The sequence below is a fragment of the Tupaia chinensis genome, unplaced genomic scaffold (genome assembly GCF_000334495.1).
Source record: "Tupaia chinensis unplaced genomic scaffold, TupChi_1.0 Scaffold000332_1, whole genome shotgun sequence".
NCBI classification, from domain to species: domain Eukaryota; kingdom Metazoa; phylum Chordata; class Mammalia; order Scandentia; family Tupaiidae; genus Tupaia; species Tupaia belangeri.
Window position 1 is genome coordinate 1,943,236 of NW_006159826.1, and position 26,664 is coordinate 1,969,899.

Genomic DNA, 26,664 nt, shown 5'->3' on the forward strand with positions numbered 1-26,664 from the left:
ACTTAATACATTACTAAGTATTTTTAAGAATCTTTTTTTTTTTTTTTTTCTTTTTTTTTTTTTTTTTTTTTTTTGGTGAAATTAAAGGATAGTTTATTAAGTGAAAGTACACTCCCAAGAGAAAGGAGTGGGCCTGAGCCTAAGAAAGGGTGGCTCAAGGACCAATATATCTAAGAATCTTGAGTTCAAAGGAACTTGAAAACAAGGAATCCCCATAAACTCCAGATACTAAACAGGTACACATAAGGCAATAGATGGCACCCCTGACACTCCTCAGGGCCCATCTCCATCCCACCATTTTCCTGGAATTCATAGATTTATTCCACACAACACCATGCACCTCAAAATCTGCATGTTCCCCCATGTGGAATTCTCCCAGGACATGAACACACTAACTATGTCCATACCAAGGGAGTTAGATTTGGGAAGTAGGAGGGAAGTGAGACGTAAGCGAGGGAGGGATAGAAAGGAGGTCAGATGGTCAAGAGAGGTACTTGCAGGAATACAACTAGAGCTGGTGAGGAAATCCAGAATACTGGTGATCAGGACCGGTGACTGAGTGCCTGGCAGACAGGCAGTGACATGCAGAATCTGCAGCCCCATGCCACCCCAGCACCAGGAGACTCGGCACTGGTGACACTGCCAACATTCAGTGGGTGCCAAACTTAAGGAGTAATAGTCTTCACTGAGAAGGCCACATATGCTTCCTGTGTCCCTTGTGGACCCAGGGGTGGCCAGAGCCCCATCACCATAGGGAAGTTTGTACATCCTAAAACTACACACAGGGGAATTTGTCCTTGTAGGGGAAATGCTGCAAGACCATGTACCCATGTAACTAAGAACTTCCCTCAATACATCAATGTACACTGTAGCTAGAGTGGTTCCCCAATTATGGGATTTCAGAGACAGAAAAACTTAAACTAAGTCCTGGGATTGGCAAAGGGCCATCAACAATGTATGGGCCAGCCAGATAACCAGAGTATTTTTAAAAAGCAAAAATCTTGCCCTCTACTATCATCTTCATTATATAAAAGAACATTTTATCACTCAAATTAAGGACATAATCTCAGAATAAAAGAGTTTTTCAAGTTGAATAATATGACTTCATAATTATTACCCAGGTTGTCCTTAGACTTCTCACCTGCACAAAGCCTTCTGTGCCTAGAAGGGCTGCAACAGCTCTGGCCATTCCTCAGAACAGAAGGTCAAGCCTAGATCTTCCAGTTCACAGAGGGCAGCACTGTCACTGCCTCAAACATACTTCCACTGAGAAAGGGACCACATGATGTCAGGGTACACTACACAGATTGCTCGTGTGCACAAGGTGCATTCACAAACGTGTGCAGCCTCTCAAGCTGCACAGAAAGTAAAGTGCACTGGCCACCCATGCCTGGAAGCCCCTAACCCTAACAAGGCCAGTGCTCGCTCTCAGTGCTCGCTGCTCAGTCCTGTTTCCTGTATGTTCCTCTCCTAAAACACTTGACACAACAGCATGGAACCCAAATAACAGAAACACAAGTCAGTCACTAGGAAACTGCCACCTGTTCTTTCTTCTTTAAATTCATTGTCTTGGGGCCAACAGGCAGCTTGGTGGCTAAGGCACTGGACTCTCACATGGCTGACCACGGTTTGAGTCTCATGAGGACCCAGTGGCTTGAAAATTAGGCCAGGCACAGGTGCGTGCATGCCCAAAATCCCAAGAAAATAGAAGAGATGGGATTGTAGCATTACTATCTTCTTGGGGGAGGAGGTAAGGGAGGGATGTGACTTCTCCCTTTCTCTCTATCTCTCTCTGGTGAGTGCATGTGCCTGCCCTATGGCAAAACCTTAAAAAAAAAATAAAAAAAAAAAAAACTTTCGGGAACCAGCAGTTAGCGTAACGGCTATGTCGCTGGACTCCCACATAGTCAACCGCGGTTCATGTCCCGTACCCGGTGTGAGTGTGTGCCCAAGATCCCGAGAGGAGAATGGAGAAGGGATTGCGGCGTGACCATCCCCCCTGGGGGGTTATTTCTCGCTTTCTGTCTCTATGTCTTTCTCTGACTGTCTGGCGAGCGCACACGCCCTATAGCAAAAACCTCTCCAAAAAAAAAACACTTTCTAACAAGTCATTTTGCCTATCAAATGTCACTTCTGAACACCCAAAACAACTACTGCTGCCTTAAACCCTCTAATGGAACAAGGCAAAGTATAAACACATACATACATAAGTAACTAAACTCTTCTGTGAAAAGTCACAGAACCTGCATCTGGGATTCCAAAGCTGATTTTTCAGAAGCATCAATGCTACCCCCGACCACATCCCAGCACCTCAGCTAAGCCTAAAGGCAGTGAAGAGGAGGCTCAGGTTGGGAAGAGCCACCCATGCCTCAAAGCCCTCTGGCCCTAACCAGGGAACGAGCCACTGATTACACATCTCCAGAGTCAAGAGGCCCAGTCTGCCCACCTGTGGGTGACTCAACTCCTGTTCAATACTCCCCAAACTCCTGACATCTCCTGTCCAGCCACAGCCCCATGCTGGTCCTCATCTACCTTGAGGGCCACAAGGAACACACTAGCCCCTCCTGTAGCACAGCTCCAGCTGTCATGGCCCCCACCTGCAGATCCTCTCCTCTATTAGGAAGACTCTCCTGATCTCAGCAGGCCCCAACCCATCAGAAGCAGCATATGGTCTGGCCTCTGAAACCCACCCCACATTCATGCAATTATCACGGCTCTTAACTATGTCTCTCCACGTGAGTAGGGGACCAGCAGTTGGTATAATGGCTATGTCACTGGACTCCCATGTAGTCAACCACCGTCCCAGTCCCAGACCTAGGGGCTTAAATTCACACCGGGCATGTGTGCATGCATGCCCAAGATCCCAAGAGGAGAATGGAGAAGGGATTGCAGCATGGCCATCTCCCCGGAAGGTAATTTCTCACTTTCTGTCTCTGTCTCTTTCTGGTGGGTACACACGCCAAAAAAAAAAAAAAAATAGAAAAAACAATGTCTCTCCAGGTGAGTCAACACCTCCACTGAATGTTCCTACCCCTCAGAACTGCACGTGTACATTCATGGGTCAGCTGGGGTGTGCCCACACAGAGCCCACTGAAGACACATGCAGGTGGGATTCCACCCTCAAGTGACAGAATGTACTGGCCAGGCACAGCCTGTCTGGTCAGCTAAAACACACGAGATGTTAAGAACTAAGTAAAACGGTATCATTAGTTCTTTACACGCTCGATTTCTCTTAACACAGCAAATCTAAACATGCTCATTCTGAAATGCTTCTGAGGTTTAGGACCACCTGGCATCCCCATGATGGTCCTCAGAGGCTCCCAAAGACACAACATGATCTCAGTGGAATCAGCAACATCCTGGGCACGAGGGAGTCACAGCCACTGGCCCTGCTCCAGTGACCCTCAGCCGTGCTGCCCAGCCCTGAGTGACAGCAAGCCCTGGCCGATGACATCCATGATGAGAACCTATCACCTGTCTGAGCATCCACCACCCCTAGCAGGCCAGAGAAAGTCTTCTGACCGCACCGCTTTCAGAGATTCTAGGAGCAGCTAAGATATTTAGGCCCAAATGGGTGAGAACAGTCAACCAACTGATGTTTTGTCCACTGGACTCCAAGCAATTGGGAGCTCAGGACTACCAGAAGACCAGCTGGACTGTTCACTCTCTGGCATGAGTATGGACTGAAACAGAAGACAGTGCCACGGTGTTTTCTTCTCCCATTAGGCTGGCAGTGAATGCTGCTGGAACGGACCTTGGTCTAATAAAGGCAGTCGGTTACTGGCTTGTTTGGTGTAGGCCTTCTAAACCAGTTGCTGTCTGAAAGCTCTCTAAGGTGAAATGGCAGAAAACTCAGTACACCTGTTGGTGTGCTGTGCATGAGGCACAGAAGGTACCAGAACGGGCTCCCATGCTGTGGAACTCTACGCTATGGCTGCAAGACTCTGACAGATGCACGCACTAAGTTAACATGGTCCATGCAGCCAGGAAGCCATCCTTAAATGGAAACAATTATTATGACACCTCCACTGCAGTGGCACAGAGGGGATGTGTGGGGACAAGCACACCTTACTGAACCCTAGGAGTGGAGAAGTTCATGAACTGCACTTCTGCCCTTTGTTTTAACCAAAACTCCCTTTTTGTTTGGATATGAGAAGGCTGTAATTAAGCAATTAGGTTGAGAAGGAGATGCACAGAGAGAAGCACGGTTCTGGAAAGTGCTAGGCGCCTTCCATCCTGGGGACTGGCAGACCTCAAGCTCAGCCTACACACGTACACATCTCATGGCCCGTTTCAATAATATGCAACTGTGAAAATCCACAACAGATATTTAGGAAGAACAAAACGAAGTTTTGCAGAGCCTCCTGGCTGACAATGATCCAAGACTACTCGGCGGCCCCAACACCTGAGGCAGAATTACCATCCGTGAGAACAAGGCTATTCTTCACCAGCAGCCCGATGGGATACGGTCATAGGGTGCAAGACTCATGTTGATTTCCACCGCAGATCTGTCAACACCACACCTGAGTTTTACTCATAAAGTAGAAATTTCTTTATAGGGTCTGGCAGAGGCAGCGAGGGAATCAGATGAAGTCGGTATTTGCCAAGAGCTCTCCTCACCGCCACCCGGCACAAACCCAGCAAGGTCCTGGGAACACCTGGAGAGCCATGGGAAGAAAGGAGAGACAGAGGAAGGAAGATTAATTCTGTCCTACCTCTAAAGAGCAAAGGCCAGCAGCAACCAACCAACAGCTGCCACCTTCTGAACCTCTGAACGGAGAGTGGGCCCTGGCAAGGAGGGTCTTACTTCCTGCTCTTGCCGGCCTCACTCACTGGAGCATCTGCTCTGCGGAGCACACCCTCGACTGTGCCTAAGGACCTCAACAGAGAAACGTGTCAGCTACTGGCTGTGGCTATGTGTGCAACTGACTCTCACCTGTCAGTCTCTTCTCTGTCACTCCCAGGACTCCCAAGGCAGCCTGGTGCCACAGCCAAGTAGTACCTGAGGAAGCAGGCCAGCCACACCCCTGCCTCAGTGAGTGAAGGGTAACAGGGAGACAGGAACGCAAGCAGCTTTATCCTACTGGTATGGCTGTCGGGTGACCACTAAGTCGTTTTGGGAAAGCTAAACAAGAGCTTATCTTAATGAAACTGGCTTAGAGCAATCTGAAACAAAACACAATGAACCTCAAGTAAGAGGCAAGAGGTTAAGGAAGATCCAGGCAGGAACAGGGAGGTATGTGACTGTGGGCAGGAGGTCACGGAGGCTCAAGGGCAATTTCTGAATCCCAGAGAGAGTCTCTGACAAGACCACCCGTGGATCAATTCCAAACTTTCTTGCTATTAATTTATTAATTCATTAGCAAAATCTTTCTTTATAAATAAGCAAAGGAAAAACTTTATTCTAAGAAAGAGCAGCCTTATCACATGATCTAAATTAACTGTACTTGAGTGACCTGAGAAAGGTAAGTGAGGAATATAAAACATGGGCCTGAGGGAGGCACTGAGATCCCTCCCTTAAAAATCACATCAAAGGGCCAGCAGGTGGCCTAGTAGTTATGGCACTGGACTCCCACATGGCCAACCACAGTTCAAGTCCCAGATCTTGCAGCTTGAAAACTGTGCCAGGCACATATGTGTGCATGCCCAAAATTCCAGGAGGAGAATGAAGAAGGGACTTCAACATGGCCACCTCCCTTGGGGGTGATTTCTCACTTCCCCTTTCACTGCCTCTCTCTCTGTCTCTGTCCTGCAAGCGCATGTGTGCTATGGCAGGACCTTTAAAAAAAAAAATCACGTACAAAGGACATAAGGAGTTGTCCTAGAGAAGAGCAAAAGGGCACGGAATATAACTGAGGAACTCGAGAACATGCATGTGCTTTTATCAATTTCCTGGCATGGACGCTAGGTGTCCAGGAATCTAAGAGAATGACTGCTGTGGGACACTCAGTGCTAATTGAAGATTTATGCCAAGTATTTAGTTGGAGTTGTTTTTGTTTGTTTGTTTTTAAATTGCTACATTTTGGTTCATTCATTTAATCCAAGATTGCAAGTCAGAACTGAACTCAAGCCACTTACTTCTGGCCTCCTTAAAGACCTGCAAGGCCTCAGGGTCCACCTTCCTTCTGCCTCTCGACTCTGGGCCCAACGATTCCCACTTAACCAGGTTCAGGTTGGCTCCAAACTCTACTAGCAGGCTCACAAAGGCCGCCTCGCAGCCATGGCGCAGCACAGCATCCATGACACACCCTGGGGAACCCCTGTAGAATCCCTGTGTGTTGACTGGGCCATTGCAGTTGAAGTCAGGGTTCGCCCCAGCCTGGAGGAGCAGCTGAAAGCACTGCAGGTTGTGGTAGGCAGCGCTGATGTACAAGGGGCACACCACCAAGGAAGTGAGCCGCCGGGAGAAGGGGGGCCGGATATCAGGAGTCAGGTGGTGATTAACATCAACGTCAGCTCCGTACCTAGGGGACAGAGGAAAACCAGACTGCAGTTAGCGGGGCACTGTGGTCAGTAGGGCACTGCCCAGCCACACTGCAAGGAGGCCTTCTCCCAGTGACTCCAGAGAGCACCTATAGCCTTACTGCTCCCAGCAAAATAAGACACAGATACGAAGGTGAATCCACTCACAAATTTCTATGGGTAGTCTTCCAAACCCCTTTAGAAAGGACTTTGGAAAAAATAGGAAAAAACAGTCAGACTTCTGTCTACAGAATGGTGGTTAAAGATGACTGGATCCCATAGGGACAACAATGCAATTTAAATACTGGACCCAGTGGCTTGAAAACATACCAGGTATACATGCAAGCATGCAAAACATCCCAAGAGACGTGTCAATGGAAATAATCAACTCTGCAGAAATAATCATTAATGCAATTTATTACTAATCACCATATTGAGTGACCAAGCCCAGAGAAAGCTAAGATTGTTTCTCAGCATGCTCAGATACAATGGTTCCTTTTATTTGACTTGAGAAAGACACCAAGTGTGCAGTTTAATAGTTTAATGTAAAGAGTTTTTCATTGGCCTGGCCCAAAAAGGCGGGACATCTAGAAGCAGAGGCTTGGGTTAGAGGTGAGCTTACACACTCCTAGGCTGGTGATTAGAAAGGAAGGTTTGTTCAAGAAGAAATCAGCAAAAGAATGTCAATTTACTATAGCAGAGATAAGATTCACTACGCATTGTAAAGATACTATGCCGCAGACAGGATACAGGAAGAGTCCTGTAATCTATAGACCAGAGTGTCTTTTAATATTTGTGAGTGGTCTGTTAACGTTTGTAGGTATAACTTCCCCTAGATCCTTCGGAAAGAATTTTGGAATAGGAAAAAGCAGTCAAGATTTTTGTCCCAAATAGGACTATTCAACACATCAGTAAGATGTCAGTTTTTCCTAAGTTCATTTTATATATGAAAAACCATGGCCAGCAGGTGGCATGGTGGTTAAGGTGCTGGACTCCCACATGACTGCCAATGGTTCAGGTCCTAAACCTGGAGGTTTGCTTTCTCACTTTCCCTTTCTCTCTCTCTGTGGTCAAATTAAGGAAAATAATAATAATAATAATGATGATAATCAATAAAATAAATAATTTAAACAATAAATTAAATACCATTCCTAGAACTACTTAAGTTGCTTACAAATTAAAAAATAAAAATAAAAACTAATGAAACCAGTACCCCTGGAGCTATGGAAGTTGATTATAAAGTTCATCAAGAAGCTGAAACAAGATAGAAAAAGTGAAGCAATGATAAGGAAGGGCAGCCCCACCACGAGCGAAGCTGGTAACATACAGCCGCGTGGTTTTATACATGGACAGACAACCAACAGGATGGATTTAAAGAAAATCCATAAGTGGCCCAAACTGCATAAAAAATGTAGCAATTCAGTAAAGGCAGCATCTCCATAACTGTGTGCGTGAGAGAGGGATTAACACTGCAGTGTTTTCTGAGAAAACTGGACATCCATATGGAGACAGAAAATTAAATCCATTCATTACAGCATATACCAGGATAAATTTCAAATAAATCATAACTTAAAATGTAAAATATGGGGACAAACAGGTGGCATGGTGTTTAAGATGCTGGACTCCAACATGGCCAATTGCAATTTAAACCATATCCGGTAGCTTGCTTTCTCGCTTTCTCTGGCTTTCTCTAGCTCTCCTTCGTGAGTGCCCTATAGCAAATTTGAAAAATAATAATAACAAAATTAAGTAATTCTTTAAAAAATGTAAATTATAAAACTACTAAGAGGGTCACATGCACACGCTCTCTCCCCCTCCCTTCCTTTCACTCACTCTGGCAAAATACATACAATCTCTGGCAATTAAAAAAGAAAAAAATGAGCTAAAGATGTAGACAGCGGGCAAACTGCTCTTAAACATATGAGAAGATTCTCAGCCTCACTCACAATAGAAATGCTAATTAAAGCTACTCTGAGGGGGCCAGCAGGTGGCACGGAGGGTAAGGTGCTGGACTCCCACATGGCCAACTGTGGTTCAAGTCCCAGATATGGCCACTTGCTTTCTCACTTTCTCTCTCTCTGGAGAGCATATGTGCCCTGCAGCAAATTTTTAAAATAATAATAAAAGAAATAAAATAATTCTAAAAAAAAAACAAAAAACAAACAAAAAAACAAAAAGCACTACTGTGAGATAACACTTCTTACCTCATGGATTGGAAACATTCTAAAAATGTACTTACCAACAAAAAAAGGGGGGGGTGAAAGAACGAAAAAAAATGTACTGACCACGCTTTAAGGGAACCTCATGTCTCTCGTTCATTGCTCCAGCACACAGAACGGAGCAATCCCTAGGACAGAAACTGGACAACTGCTAGCAAAATTACATATACATTTACCCTTTGACTCTTCGATTACACTTGTTGAGATCTGTTCCCAAGTTACATTTGCAAAACTATGAAAAGACCCAGGCAAGGCAAGTCATTAAAGCACTGCCTGAAGTAGCTGCAGACAGAAAACCACCACGTCCCTCAATCAGGGACTGGTCAAATGGACTGTGGTTCATCCACTCAAAGGAGCACTGCTGCACAGCTCTGAAAGCACGTGGCGTCTCATTACTACCTGCCCTGCCACACCCTGCAGCACACACCAGCACGTGAGAAGAGGAAGACTGCACAGTACGCTGCCATCTATCCTGGAGGTGGCTGCGAACCGTGTGAAACACAGCCAGATGCATGCACGTACCTGCTTATTTTTTATTTAACAGTGGGAGGATAAACCATAGAACTCCTAGTTAACTTTTCTTATTACTGGAGGTTGCACGTGCTTGCCAGAGGGAGAGAAAAATAGTGCAAGAGAGAGAAAGCACGCCTCGTGATGGCACATGGTCGCATGGTAATTCCTTCTCTTTCACTTCTCCATCCTGTTGGGATTTTGAACATGCATGCACATGTGCCCATAGAACGTTTTTCAAACCTCCAAGATCAGGATTCCAACTGCGGTCAGTCAAGTGGGATCCAGCTCCCTGTGCACATTTCACTGCTGCACTATGGGGACAGTCCAAATCATAGAACTTTTTTTATTTTTTACACTGGGAAAGTCATTTTATTTCCAGGACACTTTAAGTATGACAGCAAATGAAAAATTTTCTCCACTATTCTAAACGCAGGATGTGTAAACAGTGCCTGAACCTCACAGTACCTTGATGAGGTGTGAAATAGGAGATGTGCAGAAAGAAATAGTGTATTTACAATTCTTTAGAAACAGGGTTTCTGTGTGTGCTAGATTTTTTATTACATTTAATCACTGTACATTTTTGCAGCATAAAAAATGGTTTTTCCCAACATGAATACAGTAAATATCAGTCAATTCAAAGATATTACCACATACACGTTATTACCAACAGATAACTTATCATTATCAACAGATAACTTTTGTGTCTGTAAAAATTTGTCTTTCCCTGAACCACTTTCTTCACCCCTTCCTATACTGTCTCTAGTATCTACTGTTGCCCTCCCTGCTATTATACCTTCCAAACCCTCAGTTTCTGCCATAGAAAGCAGATATTCAGTATATATTGAGCAGGGACATACGATGCTTCTCTTTCATAGTCTGGTTTGCTTTACTTTGCATTAAATTTTCCATCTTTGTCCACTCTGTATCACATGCCAAGGTCTCATTGTGTTTTTTGCCTTTTGTTTTATTAATTTTTTTTATATAGCTGAGTGGTATTACACAGTACATATGTGCCCCAATTTTTCAATCCATTTTTCTGTTGCTGGACATCTGGGCTGATTCCATGTCTTAGCAATTGCGACTATTGCTGCAATAAACATAGATGTGCAGTGTTTTTCTGACTGTTTTCTTACCCTTTGGGTAAATACCCAGGAGGGAAACTGCTGGGTCATATGGGTCAACTTCTAGTAGCAGGTTTTTGAGGAATCTCCATATTGTTCTCCACAGTGGTTGTACTAATTTACACTCCCAACAGTAGGAAAGTTCCCTTTTTACCACAGCCTCACCTGCACTTACTATTCTTTACTTTTTTAATCTTAGCCAATTTGACTGGGGTTAGGTGGTATCTCACTATGGTCCTGATTTGCATTTTCCTTAACATTAAGAAATGTTGTACATTTTTTCATATGCTTTTGACCATTTGTATGTCTTCCTTGGTGAGTTGCCTGTTTAGGTCATTTTTTAATTGGATTTTTTTTTTTTTTTTTTTGCAGGTAAGTTGTTTAAGTTCCGTGTATATTCTGGTTATCAGTTCTAAGACATAGTTTGCAAATATGTTCTCCATTCTGAGAGTTGTCTTCTCACCTTATTTTTTCTTGTACTGTACAACCACTTTTGAGCCTGATGCAGTCCCACTTGTTAATTGCCTGTGCTTTGGGGATCTTATTTAAGAAGTCTTGAATTATTCTGATGTCTCCAAGAATTTCCCAGAAGTAGTTTCATAGTTTGTGGTTTTAATTTAGATCTTTGACCCATTTAGAGCTGATTAATGGTGAGAGAGGGGTTGTTTTATTTTTCTGCAGGTGAATATCCATTAGCTTCACCATTTGCTAAAGAGATTCCTCCCCATACACACTGGACTGTCTTGTGCCCTTTGTTGAAAATCAGCTAGCTGTATGTTTTAGGGCTTATTTCTGGGTTCTCTAGTCTCTTCCATCTGTCTACATAGTTATTTTTGTGCCAGTACCATGTTGTTTTGATTACTGCAACTTTGTAACATATTTCAAGGTCAGGACATGAGATGCCTATTTTATTTATTTTTGCACAGTATGGCTTTGGTAATATAGGACCTTTTATGATTATAGACAAATTTTATGATTGTGTTTTTTATTTCTGTGAAGAATCTTTCCGGAAATTTGATCAGGATTGCATTCAATTTGTAAATTAATTTGAGTAGGTCTGACACTTTGATTATAGTAATTCTTCTAATCCAGGAACATGGGATGCCATTCCACTTTTTTGTTTCATTTTCAATTTCTCTTTTTAGTTTTTCATAGTTTTCCTTGTAGAGGACTTTCACTTATTTTGTTAGGTTTATTCCTCCCTATCTTATATTTTTTGTGGCTATCATAGATAGGATTGCTTTCTTCAATTATACCTCAGTCTGCTAATGCATAAAAATGCTACAGATTTGTGAATGCTGATATTATATCCTGCCACTTTACTGTATTCATGTATCACTTCCAGGAGTTGGGGTTTTTTTGTGTGTTTTTTTTTTTTTAATTTGTGTGTGTATGTGGATTCTTTTGGCTTTTCTATGTATATAATTATGTCATTTACAAACAGATAATTTCATTTTTTTTTCTTTTTAATGCCTTTTATCTTTTTTTTTTTTTTTTTTTTTTTTATCTTGGGCACGCAAGCCTGGCATGAGTTTAAGCCACTGGGTACAGGACTCGAACCATGGTCGACTACATGGGAGTCCAGCGACATAGCCATTACGCTAACTGCTGGTCCCTTAATGCCTTTTATCTTGTCTGACTGCATTGGCCAGAACTTCCAATACTATGCTGAAAAAGAGTGGAGAGAATAGGGAGCCTTGTCTTGTTTCAGTGTCAGTATGATGTTAGCTATGGGTCTGTTTATATGGCTTTTATTTTGTTGAGAATTGTCCCCTCTATGCCAATTTGGCTGAGTCTTAATCATGAAAGATGTTGTATTTTATCAAATGCTTTTTCCTTTTTATTGTTTTGTTTTTATTTTTAAGTTTTTTATTTTTTAATTTTTACATTGAATCACTTTATATCTTTTTATTTTTTTTTTTTTGAGAGGTTTTTGCCATAGGGCACGTGCGCTCGCCAGAAAGACAGAGAGAGACAGAGAGACAGAAAGTGAGAAATCACCCCCCAGGGGGGATGGCCATGCCACAATCCCTTCTCCTCCATTCTCCTCTCGGGATCTTGGGCACGCACGCACATGCGCTCGGTGTGAGTTTTAAGCCACCATGTCCGGGACTCGGACCGCAGTCGACTACATGGGAGTCCAGTGACATAGCCATTACACTAACTGCTGGTCCCACTTTACATCTTTATAGCATACAAAATGCATCTTCCTACCATGAATACATTGCATATAAATCCAGTCAAAGATATTACCAAATACATGATCATAAACAGGTAATTTTCCATTTGTGTGTCTGTTGTGCTTTTGTTTTTCTTTTTTTCTTTTTTTTTGAACCTATTTTTAAAATTAATGTACATTCATTCTCTAATCATCGTCACAGCACACAAAAAGTGGCTTCCCATCCAGAATACACTGTACAGTAACCCAATCATGCATGCCATCATCAACAATCCTCCACCTCCAGTTTCACACATATACGTGTATATATATATATCCATATATATTTATATTTACCTCTACGTCTGACCCTCTGCCCCTTCCCACCCTCCCCCCACACCACCCCTGATGTCCACAGCTGTATTCTACTCCCTTCCCCCGCACCTTCCATCGATCATACAGTTTCCCAGACAATTCAACTACCTTCAATAGCAAGCTCAGCTGGCAATCTCAAGAAAAGCAGTCTTGAATTGGCAAGGAAACCTGCCTAAAACTTAAAGCCTGGAAACAGGCCAGCACTCTGTTCAAATAGTAGACAGGTGAACCCACTGACAGCCTAAGACAGGACAAAAACTCCCAACAAAGCCTAGGAGAAAAGCAGTGACATTTTAGTCAAAAGTCACAGAATGCTATTTCACCAGTTCAGTCTCATGTACTTAACCTATCTTCTGTCCTGGTTTGATCTTCCCAGTTGAATTCTGGGATATAACACTCAACTCCAGACTTGTCTCTACAATTAAGTTGGCCATCTTCTTAGTTTTTGAACTCTTATTTCTGTGTGACTACATTTAATTTTCCTGACATAGCACTCCCTTGAGAACTTCTTGGAGATCTGGTCTGGTGCTGGTAAATTCTTTCAGATTTTGTTTATCTGAGAATGTTCCTGTCTTTTCTTCCCATATGAAGGATAATCTTGCCAGGTATAGTATTTGAGGTTGCAACTGCTTTTCCCTTAACACTTTAAATAGGTTTTCCCATTCTTTCCTCACTCGCATTGTTTCCAATGAGAGGTCTGCTGTTAGCCTGATGGGATGTCCTTCGTAGGTAACTTGCTGTTTCTCTCTTGCCAATCCCAGCATCCTCTCTTTGTCTGTGGTCTTGGTCAGTTTGGCTATAATGTGTCTTGGAGAAGATCCTTTTGGGTTGATTCTACTTGGGGTCCTATGTATTTCTTAGGTCTGGATCTTTGAATGCCTCTCTAGGTTTGGAAAGTTTTCTTGCAGGATTTCATGGAATAGATTATCAAGGCCCTTTTGAGTTTCCCCGCCTCCTGGATGCCAACCATCCGGACGTTTGGATGTTTGATGGCATCCAGTATTCCTCATATATTATTCTCAAATTTGGGGGCAATTTCCCCAGTCTTCGTGGTGGATTTTTCTAGGCCAGCAATTTTCTCTTCTATGTCTGAGATTCTATTTTCCATATGATCTAGTCTGCTTTTAATACTTTCAAGAGAGATTTTGACTTCCTGTATTATAGTCTTCATCTCTAACAGTTTCATTTAATTCTTTTGTAAAGTGTGTAATTCCTCCCCTAGATCTTGCAAGAATTTCCTCACCTCCCAGAACTCGTCAGCTCCTTTTTCCATTCTCCTCTGCATTTCATTATCTCTCTTCTCTTCCATCTCTGTTAGCTTCGCCATTATGAATGTTCTAAATTCTTTATCTGACATTCCCACGATTTCCATTGAACTGTCTGTCAATGAAGAGGAGTTATTCTTTTCCCTTAGAGGAGAGATATTTTCTTGTTTTCTCATTTTTCTTGTGGTCTTTCGGTGATTTCTAGTCATCTGATGGAAAGTGTGTTTCTTCCCAAACTTGAAGCTCAATCTGAGCGTCCAGGACCGTATATATAAAGCTAAAGAAGTTATTCTTTAAAAAAAAAAAAAAAAAAAGGAAAAATTAGAAAACCACAAAGTGTGGAAATCACTAGTTCTCAGCAGCCATGAAGGTGTCCTCTGAAGCCTGCTCCCTTGCCCCTCCTGGGCCTGGAGAGGGAGAAGGGACTATCAACAAGATAAAGGGAAACAAGGGGCTGGAGGCCAAGATACTGCTCTACCCCAAAAAAATCTCAAAAAGGAAAAATTACAAAAAAACAGGAAGACAGAGACAGAGAGAGACAAAGACAGAGACAGAGACAGGAGGCTTGAAAGTCGGCCCACCATGTGAGCCTGTGGGTTGGAGGCTGAACCATCAGTAGAAAATCTCCATTTCTCCCACTCCCCTGAAATCAACAGTTCCCAGCAGCCATGAAGGTGCCCTCCAAGGTCTGCTCCCCCCTCTCCCCATGCAAGTCTGTGGGCTGCAGGCTGAATCAATAGAAAATCTTCACTTCTCCTATTCCCCTGAAATCACTAGTTCTCAGTAGCCATGAAGATGTACTCTGAGGCCTGTTCCCCTGCCCCTCCTCGCAAGTCTGTAGGCTGGAGGCTGAATTATCAGTAGAAAATCTTCATTTCTCCTATTCCCCTGAAATCACTAGTCCTCAGTAGCTATGAAGGTGTCCTCTGAGGCCTGCTCCCTTGCCTCTCCACGCAAGTTTGAGGGCTGGAGGTTGAACCATCAGTAGAAAATCCTCACTTCTCCTATTCCCCCGAAATCACTAGTTCTCAGCAGCCATGAAGGTGTCTTCTATCAAATGCTTTTTCTATTATCAATTGATATGATCACATGGATTTTATCTTTCCTTCTGCTAATGTGATGTATTATATTTATTGTTTTACATATGCTGAACCACCCTGGCACCCCTGGAATAAAGCCATAGTGTATAATCTTTTTAATGTGTTGTTGGGTATGATTTGCTAGCATCCTGTTGAGAAATTTTTGCATCTGTATTCATTCATCAGTGATATTGATCTGTAGTTTTTTTGTTACATCCTTGTCAGTTTGGGGGATCAAGAGGATAGAGGCTTCACAGAATGAGTCTGGGAGGCTTCCCTCCTTTGGAATCTTTAGAAATAGTGTGAGTAGAATTGGGGTTAGCTCTTCTTTAAAGTTTTGTAGAATTCAGACGTGAAGCCATCAGGACCTGGGCTTTTCTTTGTTGGGAGATTTAATCTCATTATTTGTTAAGAGTCTATTCAGGCTTTTTATGTCTTCCTGATTCAATCTTGGTAGATTGTGTATGTCTAGAAATTCGTCCACCTCATCTAGATGTTCTGGTTTGTCGGTGTATAGTTGTACAAAGTATTCACCCATAATCTTTTGTATTTCTGTTATGTCTTGTAATATTGTCTCTTTCATTGCTGATTTATCTGTTCCCTTCTGTTCTTGATTAGTCTAGTTAACGGTGTATTAATTTCCTTTACATTCTCAAAGAACCAAGTACTAGTTTCACTTATTATCTGTGTAGTTCTTTTATTCTTTGGTCATTTACATCTGCTCGAATCTTTGTTATTTCTTTACTCCTGGTAGTCTGAGGGAGGTTTTGTTGTTGTTTTGCCAGTTCCCTAACATGTTGTAAGGCTATTTGCCACCTTTCCATTTTTTTTCTTATGAGAGTTAATTGCTGTGAACTGCCCTCTTGTGATTACTTTCACTGTGTCCCTTAAGTTATGAAAAGTTGTGTGCTCAGGACCAGCAGATGGCATAATAGTTACGTCGCTGGATCCCCAGGTAGTCAACTACGGTTCTACTCCTGGACCTAGTGGCTTAAAGTTCACACTGGGTACGTGTACATGCATGCCTGAAATCATGAGAGGAGATTGGAGAAGGGACTGCAGCATGGCTGTCTCCCCTGGGGGGGGGGAGGATTTCTCACTTTGTTTCTTTCTGTCTCTCTACTGAACACATGCACCCTATAAGCAAAAATCTCTCTAAAAAAAAAAAGAAAAGAAAAAGAAAGAAAAGAAAGGAAGAAAAAGAAAAAGGTTTTCTTGTAGTGTTTAGTCTGCCTACCATTGCTTGTACCACTTCAGTTGAAAGGTCTCATTTTAACCTAATGGGATAATCTCTGTAAGTAATTTGACATCTCTCTCGCCATTTTTAGAATCTTGTATTTGTCTTTTGATTTTTACCAAACTGACTATAATGTGCCAAGAGGAGGATATTCTTATGTTGATTCTATTTGGGGTCCTTTGTATTTCCTATATCTGGATGTCTCCTCCAGGTTTGGAAAGTTTTCTGCAAGCTTTTCATGGAATAGATTTTCTATGCCCTTATCAGGTTCTTCACCTTCTGAAATATTAATAATTCAATGTGCAGGCATGTAATGGTATCTAGTATTTCCCATATATTGTTCTTTGTTTGGGGGTTATTTCTTTCATTACTGTTAGTGGTTTTGTTTAAATCAGAGGCTTTCTAGATCAGAGATCCTATCTTCTACATGGTCTAATCTGCTATTAATACTTTCAAGAAAAGTTTTGATTTTTTATATTACAGTCTTCATCCCTAGAAGTTCTGTTTGATTCTTTTGTGTAGTGTCTATCTCTTTATGGAGTGCCTCCTCTAAGTCATGGAATGATTTTCTCATCTGGAGTTAGCTGCTTTCTCTTGCATCTCTTTGAGTTTAGTTACAATAAGTATTCTGGATTCTTTTTCTGACACTTCAGTGATCTCCTCTTCTTTTTCCATTGTTTGAGACAAATTACTGTGTTCCTGAGAGGTGGTAGTATTTCCTGGTTTTCTCATATTTCTTAAGGTTATGGTGTGACTTTCAGTCATCTGGTGATCTGCACACTTCTTGCTACTTCTCTGAAGTAGATTTCTGTAGGTGTGTGCATCTGTGCTTCCCTTTGATCTGAATTAGCAACATGCCAGTTTCTCTCTTCTACTGTGGCAGTATGCTACCTACAGTGGGAGTTCTGGGTTCAGATTTACAGAGAGAGGTTTCTCTCCTTTTTTGCTTATGTGAATGTGGAAGAGAATCCCTCCAGCACCTCAGTGTGTTCAGATGTTTGGTTCCTATATACCTAGACCTCGCTGGCCACGATGTAGCAGGGGACTGTTCTGAGAGGTAAGAACGTAAGAGGCAGTATCCAAAATTGCATGCTGTGGCTCTCCTCCCATACCTTAGACTGGGCAGGGGGCTGGGTGAAAGAGTTGCTTTCAAAATGGCCTGCTTTCCCATTGCTCCCTCTTAATCTGTGGCTGTAGAAATGGGAGAGGGGTGGTCTTCAGAGCCACAACAGCACCTCCTCCCATACCTCAGATTGAACAGGGGGCTTGGGTGTTGAGCTGCCTCTGGTCGGGCCTGCTTTCCCTCTGCTCATAGTGGAATGGAGGGTAAAGTGGCCATCTCAGAACTTTGTAAAGGATTACCTTTAGGGGAGGGAGGAATGAGGATGAAGGGAACCATGACAGATACTAGACTCTTCTTATCCTGTGTTTCATAAATTTGACTTTGGAACCATGTAATACTTTACATTAGAAAACCAAAATAGGGAACCAGCAGTTAGCGTAATGGCTATGTCGCTGGACTCCCATGTGGTCGACCACAGTTTGCGTCCCGAACCCGGTGGCTTAAAACTCATGCTGGGCACGTGTGCGTGCGTGCCCAAGATCCCAAGAGGAGAATGGAGGAGAAGGGATTGCGGCATGACCATCCCCCCTGGGGGTGATTTCTCGCTTTCTGTCTCTATGTCTCTCTCTGCCTGTCTGGCGAGCGCACGCACCCTATGGCGAAAAACCTCTCCAAAAAAAGAAAAAAGAAAAAGCTATCCTAAAAACTGAAAGCAAAAAGAAACAAATAAATCCAACTGCATATCCAGATGTTGCCACCACCTACTGCCTACCAGGTTGGCTCTTTTTGTTTGTTTGCTTGAAAGGTTTTTGCTATAGGGCGTGTGCACTCGCCAGAAAGACAGATAGATAGAAAGCAAGAAATCATCCCTCAGGGGGGATGGCCACGCCGCAATCCCTTCTCCTCCATTCTCCTCTCAGGATCTTAGGCACGCACGCACACGCGCCCAGTGTGAGTTTAAGCCACAGGGTTCAGGACTCGAACCACGGTCGACTATGTGGGAGTCCAGAGACATAGCCATTACGCTAACTGCTGGTCCCCCAGGTTGGCTCTTTTTACAGCCACAGCAAACATCCAGACTCACAGTCAGCACAGACCACTCCCAGCATCAGGTGCACATGGAAGGACCTGGAACAGAAAGCACATCTTCCCAGCCCTGCAGGGAAGGTACACCCTCACCATCAGTGAGGTCATCTTAGTGCTTTCCCCATCTGACACTCAGCGACAGCCCAGATGTGGAGAAAAGAATCTCACACAGGGCAGACATGAGAGCCACCTGACTCAGAAACTTCAATCTCCACCAGAGTCAATTTCCAAACAATGCTTCACTCAAAGTCATCCAAATATATGGCTTCCTACCTATCAGGCATTTAGAATTTTCCCAGACTAAGTGCAAACTACCAATCATGACTCTAAACAGGGCTCAGCCAACTACTGCAGGGAGGGCTGCCTGACTCAGAGGATCAGAGTCCTAGTAAAGTGAGGAGAGCTCCTCCCAAGAATGGCTGCCTGGCATGGGGTGTCTGAGCCCAAAGGGAGTGAAGAGGCACATGTGGAGGGAGGAACAGCAGCAGGAGGCTGGTTACCCATGAAGGTGGTAAAATACTGCAGATAAGGGGAATCAGGCTTCCCACTGTTGAAAAAATAAATTTGGAACAGGAGAAAACTAGGATAAGTCTGTGGTGCTAGACTGGATTAGAGCTATCAAAGTGATCTCCTGTCAATTTATATTAAAAAATAGAAATGTGGTGTGTATGTGTAACCTTAGCTTGGCCCAGTAGCAGTCAGAAAAACAGCAGCACCTCAAAAGCAATAAGCTTTTAGCATACCCTGGTTTCTACAGAGTGTTTTTCACTAAAGAAAACCAGGACTCCTTAGAGAAATTATTTATTCTAGGACTGATACAGGCAAAGAATGAGATGAGCCTAAACTATCTTGCTACATGAGAAAGTCTGTCTGCCCAAACAATGATGGGGAAGTGTAAGGACACAGAGCTGATTTTAACTGAGCATGAAAAGAAGTTACACTAATAATGGACTGTAACTCACTCGGTAATAGAAGAACACCATAAGTCTATATTAACATAAGTAAACAAATGAACGAATTATAATTTTGTGATTTGGAAAAGGATATAAACATGGTTGTAAAGTACCTCTCCAGAAAAGACTAATTACAGGCGAAAAAGAGCAGCTTTACAATGGTAAGGCTGGCAGACACCATCGTAATCAAAAGATCAAAGTGAATACCCGCAATAACGTGACAAACTGAACCACCTGCAACCTGACAGGAGGTGACGAGAACACAACTCACCTCTGTGAGATCCCCACGCACGTGGTACCTGGCTAACCTAAGTAAACAACAGCTGGCTAGCACCTGCTTTCTTGAGCTTTCCTTGGCCCCCGACAGTCCGGCGATGTCTCACAGATCCTGTCATCACCTAATAATTCACTTGAAATAGGAAATGGGGGACCAGCAGTTAGCGTAACGGCTATGTTGCTAGACTCCCATGTAGTCGACTGCAGTTCAAGTCCCGGACCCAGTGGCTTAAACTCACACCGGGCGAGTGTGCATGCGTGCCCAAGATCCCAAGAGGAGAAAAGAGGAGAAGGGATTGTGGTGTGGACATCCCTCTGGGGGGTGATTTCTCGTTTTCTAACTCTCTGTCTCTTTCTGGTGAGCGCGCACACCCTATAGCAAAAACCTCTCCAAAAAAAAAAAAGAAATAGGAAATGGCAGTATGTAAGAAGCAGTGATGATGGGGCCTGATATGCAGCAGCCCAGGGGACACAGAACAGCCTTATCTTCCACACCTTAATGAAAATGGCTGACCAGCAGCAGCCAGCAGCAATGCTCTATACTCTGCCCTTCAGCACCATTCTGAGTGCCCAAAGGCACTTCCCCCAGAACCAAAACTGCTGCTTTCAGGCAGCACAGGCCCAAGGATGGGCACACAGACCAGCAAGCTCACAGGACAAGGAAGGCTTGACTACGGTGCAGGCACTGCCCAGTCTCAGGAGCTCTCACAAACACGTGTTTCCATTTCACACGCTCAACCAGGTAAGAAAAGGAAAATTCGATTTAAGGCAGTGATTTTATTTTTCCTCCTTATGCTTAGGGACATGTCTTCCAAATCATTTGTAATTTGGGGCAATATGACATTTGGTATTAGCTAAACCAGGGGAAAGACAGCCCTTCATCCACTCATAAAAAACACGTTGGAGGGGATCCAATTCATCTTAATGCTGAATATTTTCCAAATTCCCCTATTGCTTTTAATATCACTGGCTAGGAACCCCTGAGATAACGCAATAAATCAACGTAACGTTTGCACATACAGAAACACTGAACCACACCATTGTTTCTACAACATCAGTGATAGACACAGAGGGAATTTACAAATAACAACACAGAAGTTACTTACAGAGGATGGGAAATCACAGCATGAAAGATGACAGCACAGGGTGTGACATTTACAATGAGCGAGAAGGAACATGTACTCTATTTAAATAAGGTTTCCTACAATATATGCTCAATTCCAGGATAGCTCACTTCTGGACAGAGTAGAGCGGCCGAGCTCCTGCCCTGGTAACACAATCGGAGCATAACCGCGCCCAGCTCCTGCCTCCCTGTCTGTCCTCACAGGCGCACTCTCATCTTTCACACTGCAGCTCTCTGCGTGCAAAACAGACAAATCCTCTAGCAGGCCTAAATTTCAAGACAGAAGAAAGCAAACAGGTGAAGGAAAGGGAAAGTCCGCAGGACCTGGCTCATCCTGGGGGTGGGCGCAAGGAGGGCGGTACTGACCTGATGAGAGCCTTCAGGATGTCAGCCCGGCCCACACGTGAGGCATGGTACACAGGCGTGCTGCGATGGTGCCGGCTCCCATTGGGGTCTGCACCAGCTTCCAGAAGGATCTGGGCACTCTCCAGGTGCCCGTTCACCACAGCCACGTAGAGGGCGGTCTGCCCCTTTACATCCACCAGGTCCACCTCAGCCCCTTTCCGGATAAGGAAGTCCACACAGTTCCCATGGCCTGCAGTGGCCGCGATTCGCAAGGGAGTGCAGGGGAGCCAGCCACAGCACCAGACAGACTTCTCATTGATGCGGCTGCAGATGGACACAGGGGAGCTTGTGAGCGGCACCCCCGAGAAACAGGCTGCTCTGCCTCCCCCCACATAGTCATGAAACAGACGCCCTAGGGCCTCCTCTCGCCTCCACTGTTGCCCTGCCTTCTGAAATGCCATCCCACCTTCGGCCTGCTGCACCTATGCACGGCGGGGCAGGCATCGAGGTTCCACCCCAGGGATGAGGAAACGCAAGGCACACGCAGAATGACTGCCCCCGGACCCCTGACCCCTCAGTCCAGTGCTTCCTCCGCAAGGGAGGGAAGGGTCCCCTAGGAGGCAAGGGAGGGTGCTGGTATACGCCCCTGCAAATCTGGATCAGGGCCCAGCCCTCTCACCAGTCACCACCTGTGAAGGCCTGGGGCTGGGCCTCTCTGGGTCTCAGCATGCTCACTGGGACCAGGTGACAAATGGGCCCCCAGGCCCCTACTGCTGACAGTATGAATAACAAGGAATCTCCAAGGTGGCCCATGGGCTACACTCCTGGCCACCAACCGCGAGAAAACTGTCCTTACTTGGCTTTCAGTGACTGTGGCAATCTGAATGCAATCACCTACACCAGCCACCAACCCCAAGCTCCCGGTGTAATTCAGAATGACCATCGAGAACCAGAACCAGGGACCCGGGGTGGGTAGTGGGCAGCGTCTCCTCACACAGGCCCCAGGGCCCCTCCTTCACCGGAGGTTTTGGCCAAAGAAGCTGAGGAACACCCGAGACCTCAACACTAAAGAAATAAACAGCAACAGAAAAATAGCATAAAACCCAGGAGAGTCACTGGTCCTGACTGCAAGAAGGGACAAAAATACTTGGAAAAGCAAAAGCAGGAAGTGGGGGACTCTTCATTGTTTATTCTAAAGTAAAATGAAGTAAGTTCTGGATTTCCTCGTGTGCGGCTGTGGCCCACCGATGGAAGGGTCTGCTCTCCACCGCAGAGCGGCACTCGCACCTCCGCATGCACGGTCAGTGACAGCTGCTGGGAGGACCACAGCCGCGTGTCCTCCTGTGTTTTAAGGGACAGAAAGATCCTGGTGTACTGGTGGCCCCTAGACGGGGTGTGTGCTTGCAGCCTATGTATCAGGCTAAATCTGTCTGTGTAGGACATAACTTGATGACTTCAGAATTGAAGCAGAGGTAAGTTCTTTCAATAGTCAGCTCTGAGGGCCGGGGAAGAAATGCCTCCCAGGCGTGAACCCTCTGTGGACTGGCGCAGATGTGACTGTAAAAGTGTTCATAGTATGATTTTTTCTGTGTACGATTTTTAAAGAGTCCATTGTTCTTTTCAAAATACTATCATTTTTTGTGGTGGGGAGGCATTTTGCCATCACAGTTTAAATGTAAACCTTTTGTGTCTCAACTGGGACCCAGTTTTTTACAGGAGTGATTAGGGGACAGAGAACTTTCCAAAAATTCCCAGTAAGATCTAAATCTTAGTGCTAAGTACTCCGTGTACGTGTAACTGCTGTCCTAGCCACAAAGAGCCTTCTGTCTGGTCAACTGCTCATACAGTGGGGTGGCGAGGCGTGACTGCGCACATGTCACCAGAGCTTCTCCGTGTGGCGGAACCACACGTAAGACACTGCACGGGCACAGTCGGTCATCTACGGAGGTAACACAACTTCCTCTGTACGGTTTCAGGAAGGTAGAAGTCACTGATGACCTCAATCAGAGCAATTTTATTTTCAGATCCTGCTATTATTTATGACAATGGAAATTTCTGCATTTAAATGTTTTTTTAAGGCAATACCAAATACCTGCTGAGACCTACCTAAACTAACTCAGTCCATCTGTGAGCTACGGTTCTTTTTGGACTGGCATCACTTACAGTAAGTATTCACATAAAATACACCTGTCTGGGTTTGACAATCCTCTCTGGGTATTTCACTTCAATATGACACTTGTTCCAATAAAATAATGTGAAGACAATAGAAAGGAGAGACAAAACATATTCCTATGCTGTTAGAAATCCTTCTCTTGGGAACTGCCCACAGAAAAGTAGTGGCATTACTTTCTCACAGACATGTAGGCATTTCTTCTGTCAGCTCACTGCCATCCTGGTTCTAAAAGGCAAGAGGAAATACAGAAAATATATGGAGAAGTTTCCATATACTTGGTTGCAAGTGAGTGTAAAAGTCTAGTTAGGGGCTGGTTCCATGACACAGTGGGGTCGCTCTGCTCAAGAGCAGCCAGACCCACGTGGTAACCCTCCGGTTAGCCTGAAACGTGCCGGTCATGCGCATGAGTGTCCAAGATACCCCAGGTAGAGGACTGAGGAAGGGGGTCATGGCGTGACCAGTCCCTCTGGAGAGAACTCGTCTCTCTCTCTCGACCTCATATAATGCACACAAACTCCACCATGAACGAAGATAAGATCTGCAAAGCTGGATGGCAGAGCCAGACCTGACTCCTACCTGGTCGTCCACTAGTTCTGACCGCTTGCTCAGTGTCTTTTCCTGTCCTCAACCCGCAATGCATTCCTGAGCGTCAGCACCTCCATCTGCACAGTGGACGGCAGCCCTGCCTCCAGCAGCCCCCTCACCTGCGGTAGCTCTCCTCTTGCAGCAGACTCCGGAGGGTCTGCAGGTCCCCCACGTAGGCAGCATCGTGGAGCCTGGTGTCCTCACAGTGCTCCAGCGGGTGGTCACAGAACTGCTCTCTCAGCCACTCCTTCAGATTAGGACCTGCACTGAAGAGAGGGCTCCTGTCAGCACAGGAGCCGGGGTGAAGCCACAGCAGACCATAGGGGGCCATCTGCACAAGCCCCTCCTTTCCCAGCTGCATGAGCACGTTCAAACTTCCAAGAAAGAAATCACAGAAAAAGGTAGAACGTTTCTCCTGTGAAACTAGCATATTCCTGACACCAACCCTGACAGTAATTTTTTTGAAGTTGATGGGGAGTACCAGCAGGTAGCGTGGTCGTTAAGGGCGCTGGACTCCCACATGGCTGACAGTGGCTCAGGCCCCAGACCGGGCAGCTTACTTTCTCACCTCCTCTCTCTCTCTCTCGTGTTCTGTCCCACTCTGGTCAAATTAAAAATAAATAAATAAATAAAGTTAAATAAAGTAATTCATAAAATAAATAAATAAAAACAAGTTGATGGGGTAGCCAGTACCATACTGCACTGGTTAAGAGCTGTGCATCAGGTGCCAGATCAATGCAGTTCGAGTCCGTGACCCAGAGGCTTGAAAAACACTGAGCACATGTAGATGCAAGGTCCGAATCTTGACAAGATTGAGAAATAGGAGAGACAGACTGCCATGAGACCGTGCCCCATGCTGTGAGGGAGGGTGCTTTGTCTGTCTATCCCTCTCTCTAACAAGCATATGCACCATTTGGCAATTAAAAAAAAAAAAAAAAGTTGATCGTCTGGGGAACAAGGAACCAAACCCACTTGGAAGTAAGAACCCCAGTAAAAATATTAGTAAGTTGAAATAAGAAATATCGTATTTTTTAAAATCTAGCATTCTAGGACCTGAAACTATGCATATGGCATAATAGTTATGTCACTGGACTCCCATAGTCGACCGCGGTTCGTGTCCCGGACCCGGTGGCTTAAAACTCACACGGGGGGCGTGTGTGTGTGTGTGCGCCCAAAATCCCAAGAGGAGACTGGAAAAGGGACTGCTGCATGGCCATCACCCCTGGGGGGTGATTTTTGACTGTCTGTTTCTGTCTCTCTAGCAAGCACACGCACCCAATAGCAAAAACATCTCTAAAAAATAACTAAATAAGGGGAACCAGCAGTTAGCGTAATGGCTATGTCGCTGGACTCCCACGTAGTCGACCGCGGTTCGTGTCCCGGACCCGGTGGCTTAAAACTCACGCCGGGCCCATGTGCGTGCGTGCCCAAGATCCCGAGAGGAGAATGGAGGAGAAGGGATTGCGGCGTGACCATCCCCCCTGGGGGGTGATTTCTCGCTTTCTGTCTCTATGTCTCTCTCTGTCTGGCGAGTGAACGCGCCCTACAGTGAAAATCTCTCAAAAAAAAAAAAAAAACTAAATAATTTAGCACTCAAATTACTCTAGTTTATCCTAAGTGTGTAGAAATATCTTAGTAACAAGAAACTATGGGAACTAGCAGATGGCGTAATGGTTACATCACTGGACTCCCACGTAGTTGACTATGACTTGAGTCCTAGACCAGGCAGTTAAATCTCATGCCAGGCGCATATGCATGTGTGCCCCAAATCCTGAGAGGAGAATGGAGAAGGGACTGTGGTGTGGCCATCCCCCTGAGGGGTCATTTCTCACTTGCTGTCTTTCTGTCTCTCTGGTGAGCAGCTGCCGGCTGTTCCTCCAATGACACCTACCACCCCAATCTCTCACATGAGATGACATCCCAGACCCTAGGGTCCTGGCTGTCCCTGAGCTCGGAGTCCATGCGGACAAAGCTCAGGATGGTAAGCGCTCCATCTGGCTTGTTCTGGCCACTGCAGCATCCCCTGCCAGGTCCAGCCGGTAGGCCCTCCAAAAACGTTTAGAGAATGAATGCATGGAGGAAGGGACAGACAGAGGGACGGGAGGGCTGCCTGCGCTGGTCTCCTCCACTACGACCCTCCGCAATGCCTGCACGCTTAGGAGTTGGGGTACTCAACTTCTCAGCTTACTAAGAAGCAGTCATGAAGTCTGGAGGGGCACCTCTCCGAAGGCACAGAGGAGCAGGTGAAGGAGGGCTCGCGGCGAACCCGCGTTTGCACAGGAGCGCTACCCCAAGGTGGAGACCCTAAGTCGGCGGGCTACTCTGAGTGCTGGGCGTCGCCTTTCTAGCGACCTCCTCTGATGGCGGGTCAGGCCCTGGGCGCGCTGTGTCACGGCGAGATCGCTGACCTGCTCTGTGCGGCGGAGGGGGGAGGCACCTGGACCATCCCGGACACACCTTGGCTGGCAGAGGGCTGCCCGGGGCCCTCCCGCCCGGCGCGCTCACCCTGGAACACGACCCACGTCCTACTTCTCCAATGAGGTCACGATCTGCCGGTGTCGGCTAACGGGACGGCGGTTACGGTGCCCACTTCCGCGGGGGAAGGGCCGCGTGCGAGGCCTGCGCACCGAG

General features: G+C 45.2%; 1 protein-coding gene across 1 annotated transcript; it reads right to left on the bottom strand.

Moving 5' to 3' along the window:
- Window positions 1-3,176: 3,176 nt before the first annotated feature.
- On the bottom strand, window positions 3,177-24,528 carry ASB1 (ankyrin repeat and SOCS box containing 1). Its single transcript, XM_027773215.1, has 4 exons — window positions 24,153-24,528; window positions 21,297-21,599; window positions 6,079-6,464; window positions 3,177-4,658 (listed from the first exon to the last, which is right to left on the bottom strand). The coding sequence occupies exons 1-4, from the start codon at window positions 24,461-24,463 to the stop codon at window positions 4,531-4,533; spliced, it is 1,128 nt and encodes a 375-aa protein (XP_027629016.1). The 5' UTR covers window positions 24,464-24,528; the 3' UTR covers window positions 3,177-4,530.
- Window positions 24,529-26,664: the final 2,136 nt, after the last annotated feature.

Bases quoted from the DNA above. Each gene is read 5' to 3' on its own strand.
- ASB1 (XM_027773215.1), bottom strand. From the start codon at position 24,463: ATGCTAGTTTCACAGGAGAAACGTTCTACCTTTTTCTGTGATTTCTTT. The intron at 21,600-24,152 runs GTGAGGGGGCTG...GTCCATCTGCAG, and splicing joins CAAGAGGAGAGCTACCGCAG to CCGCATCAATGAGAAGTCTG. The intron at 6,465-21,296 runs GTCAGTACCGCC...TCTGTCCCCTAG, and splicing joins ATCCTGAAGGCTCTCATCAG to GTACGGAGCTGACGTTGATG.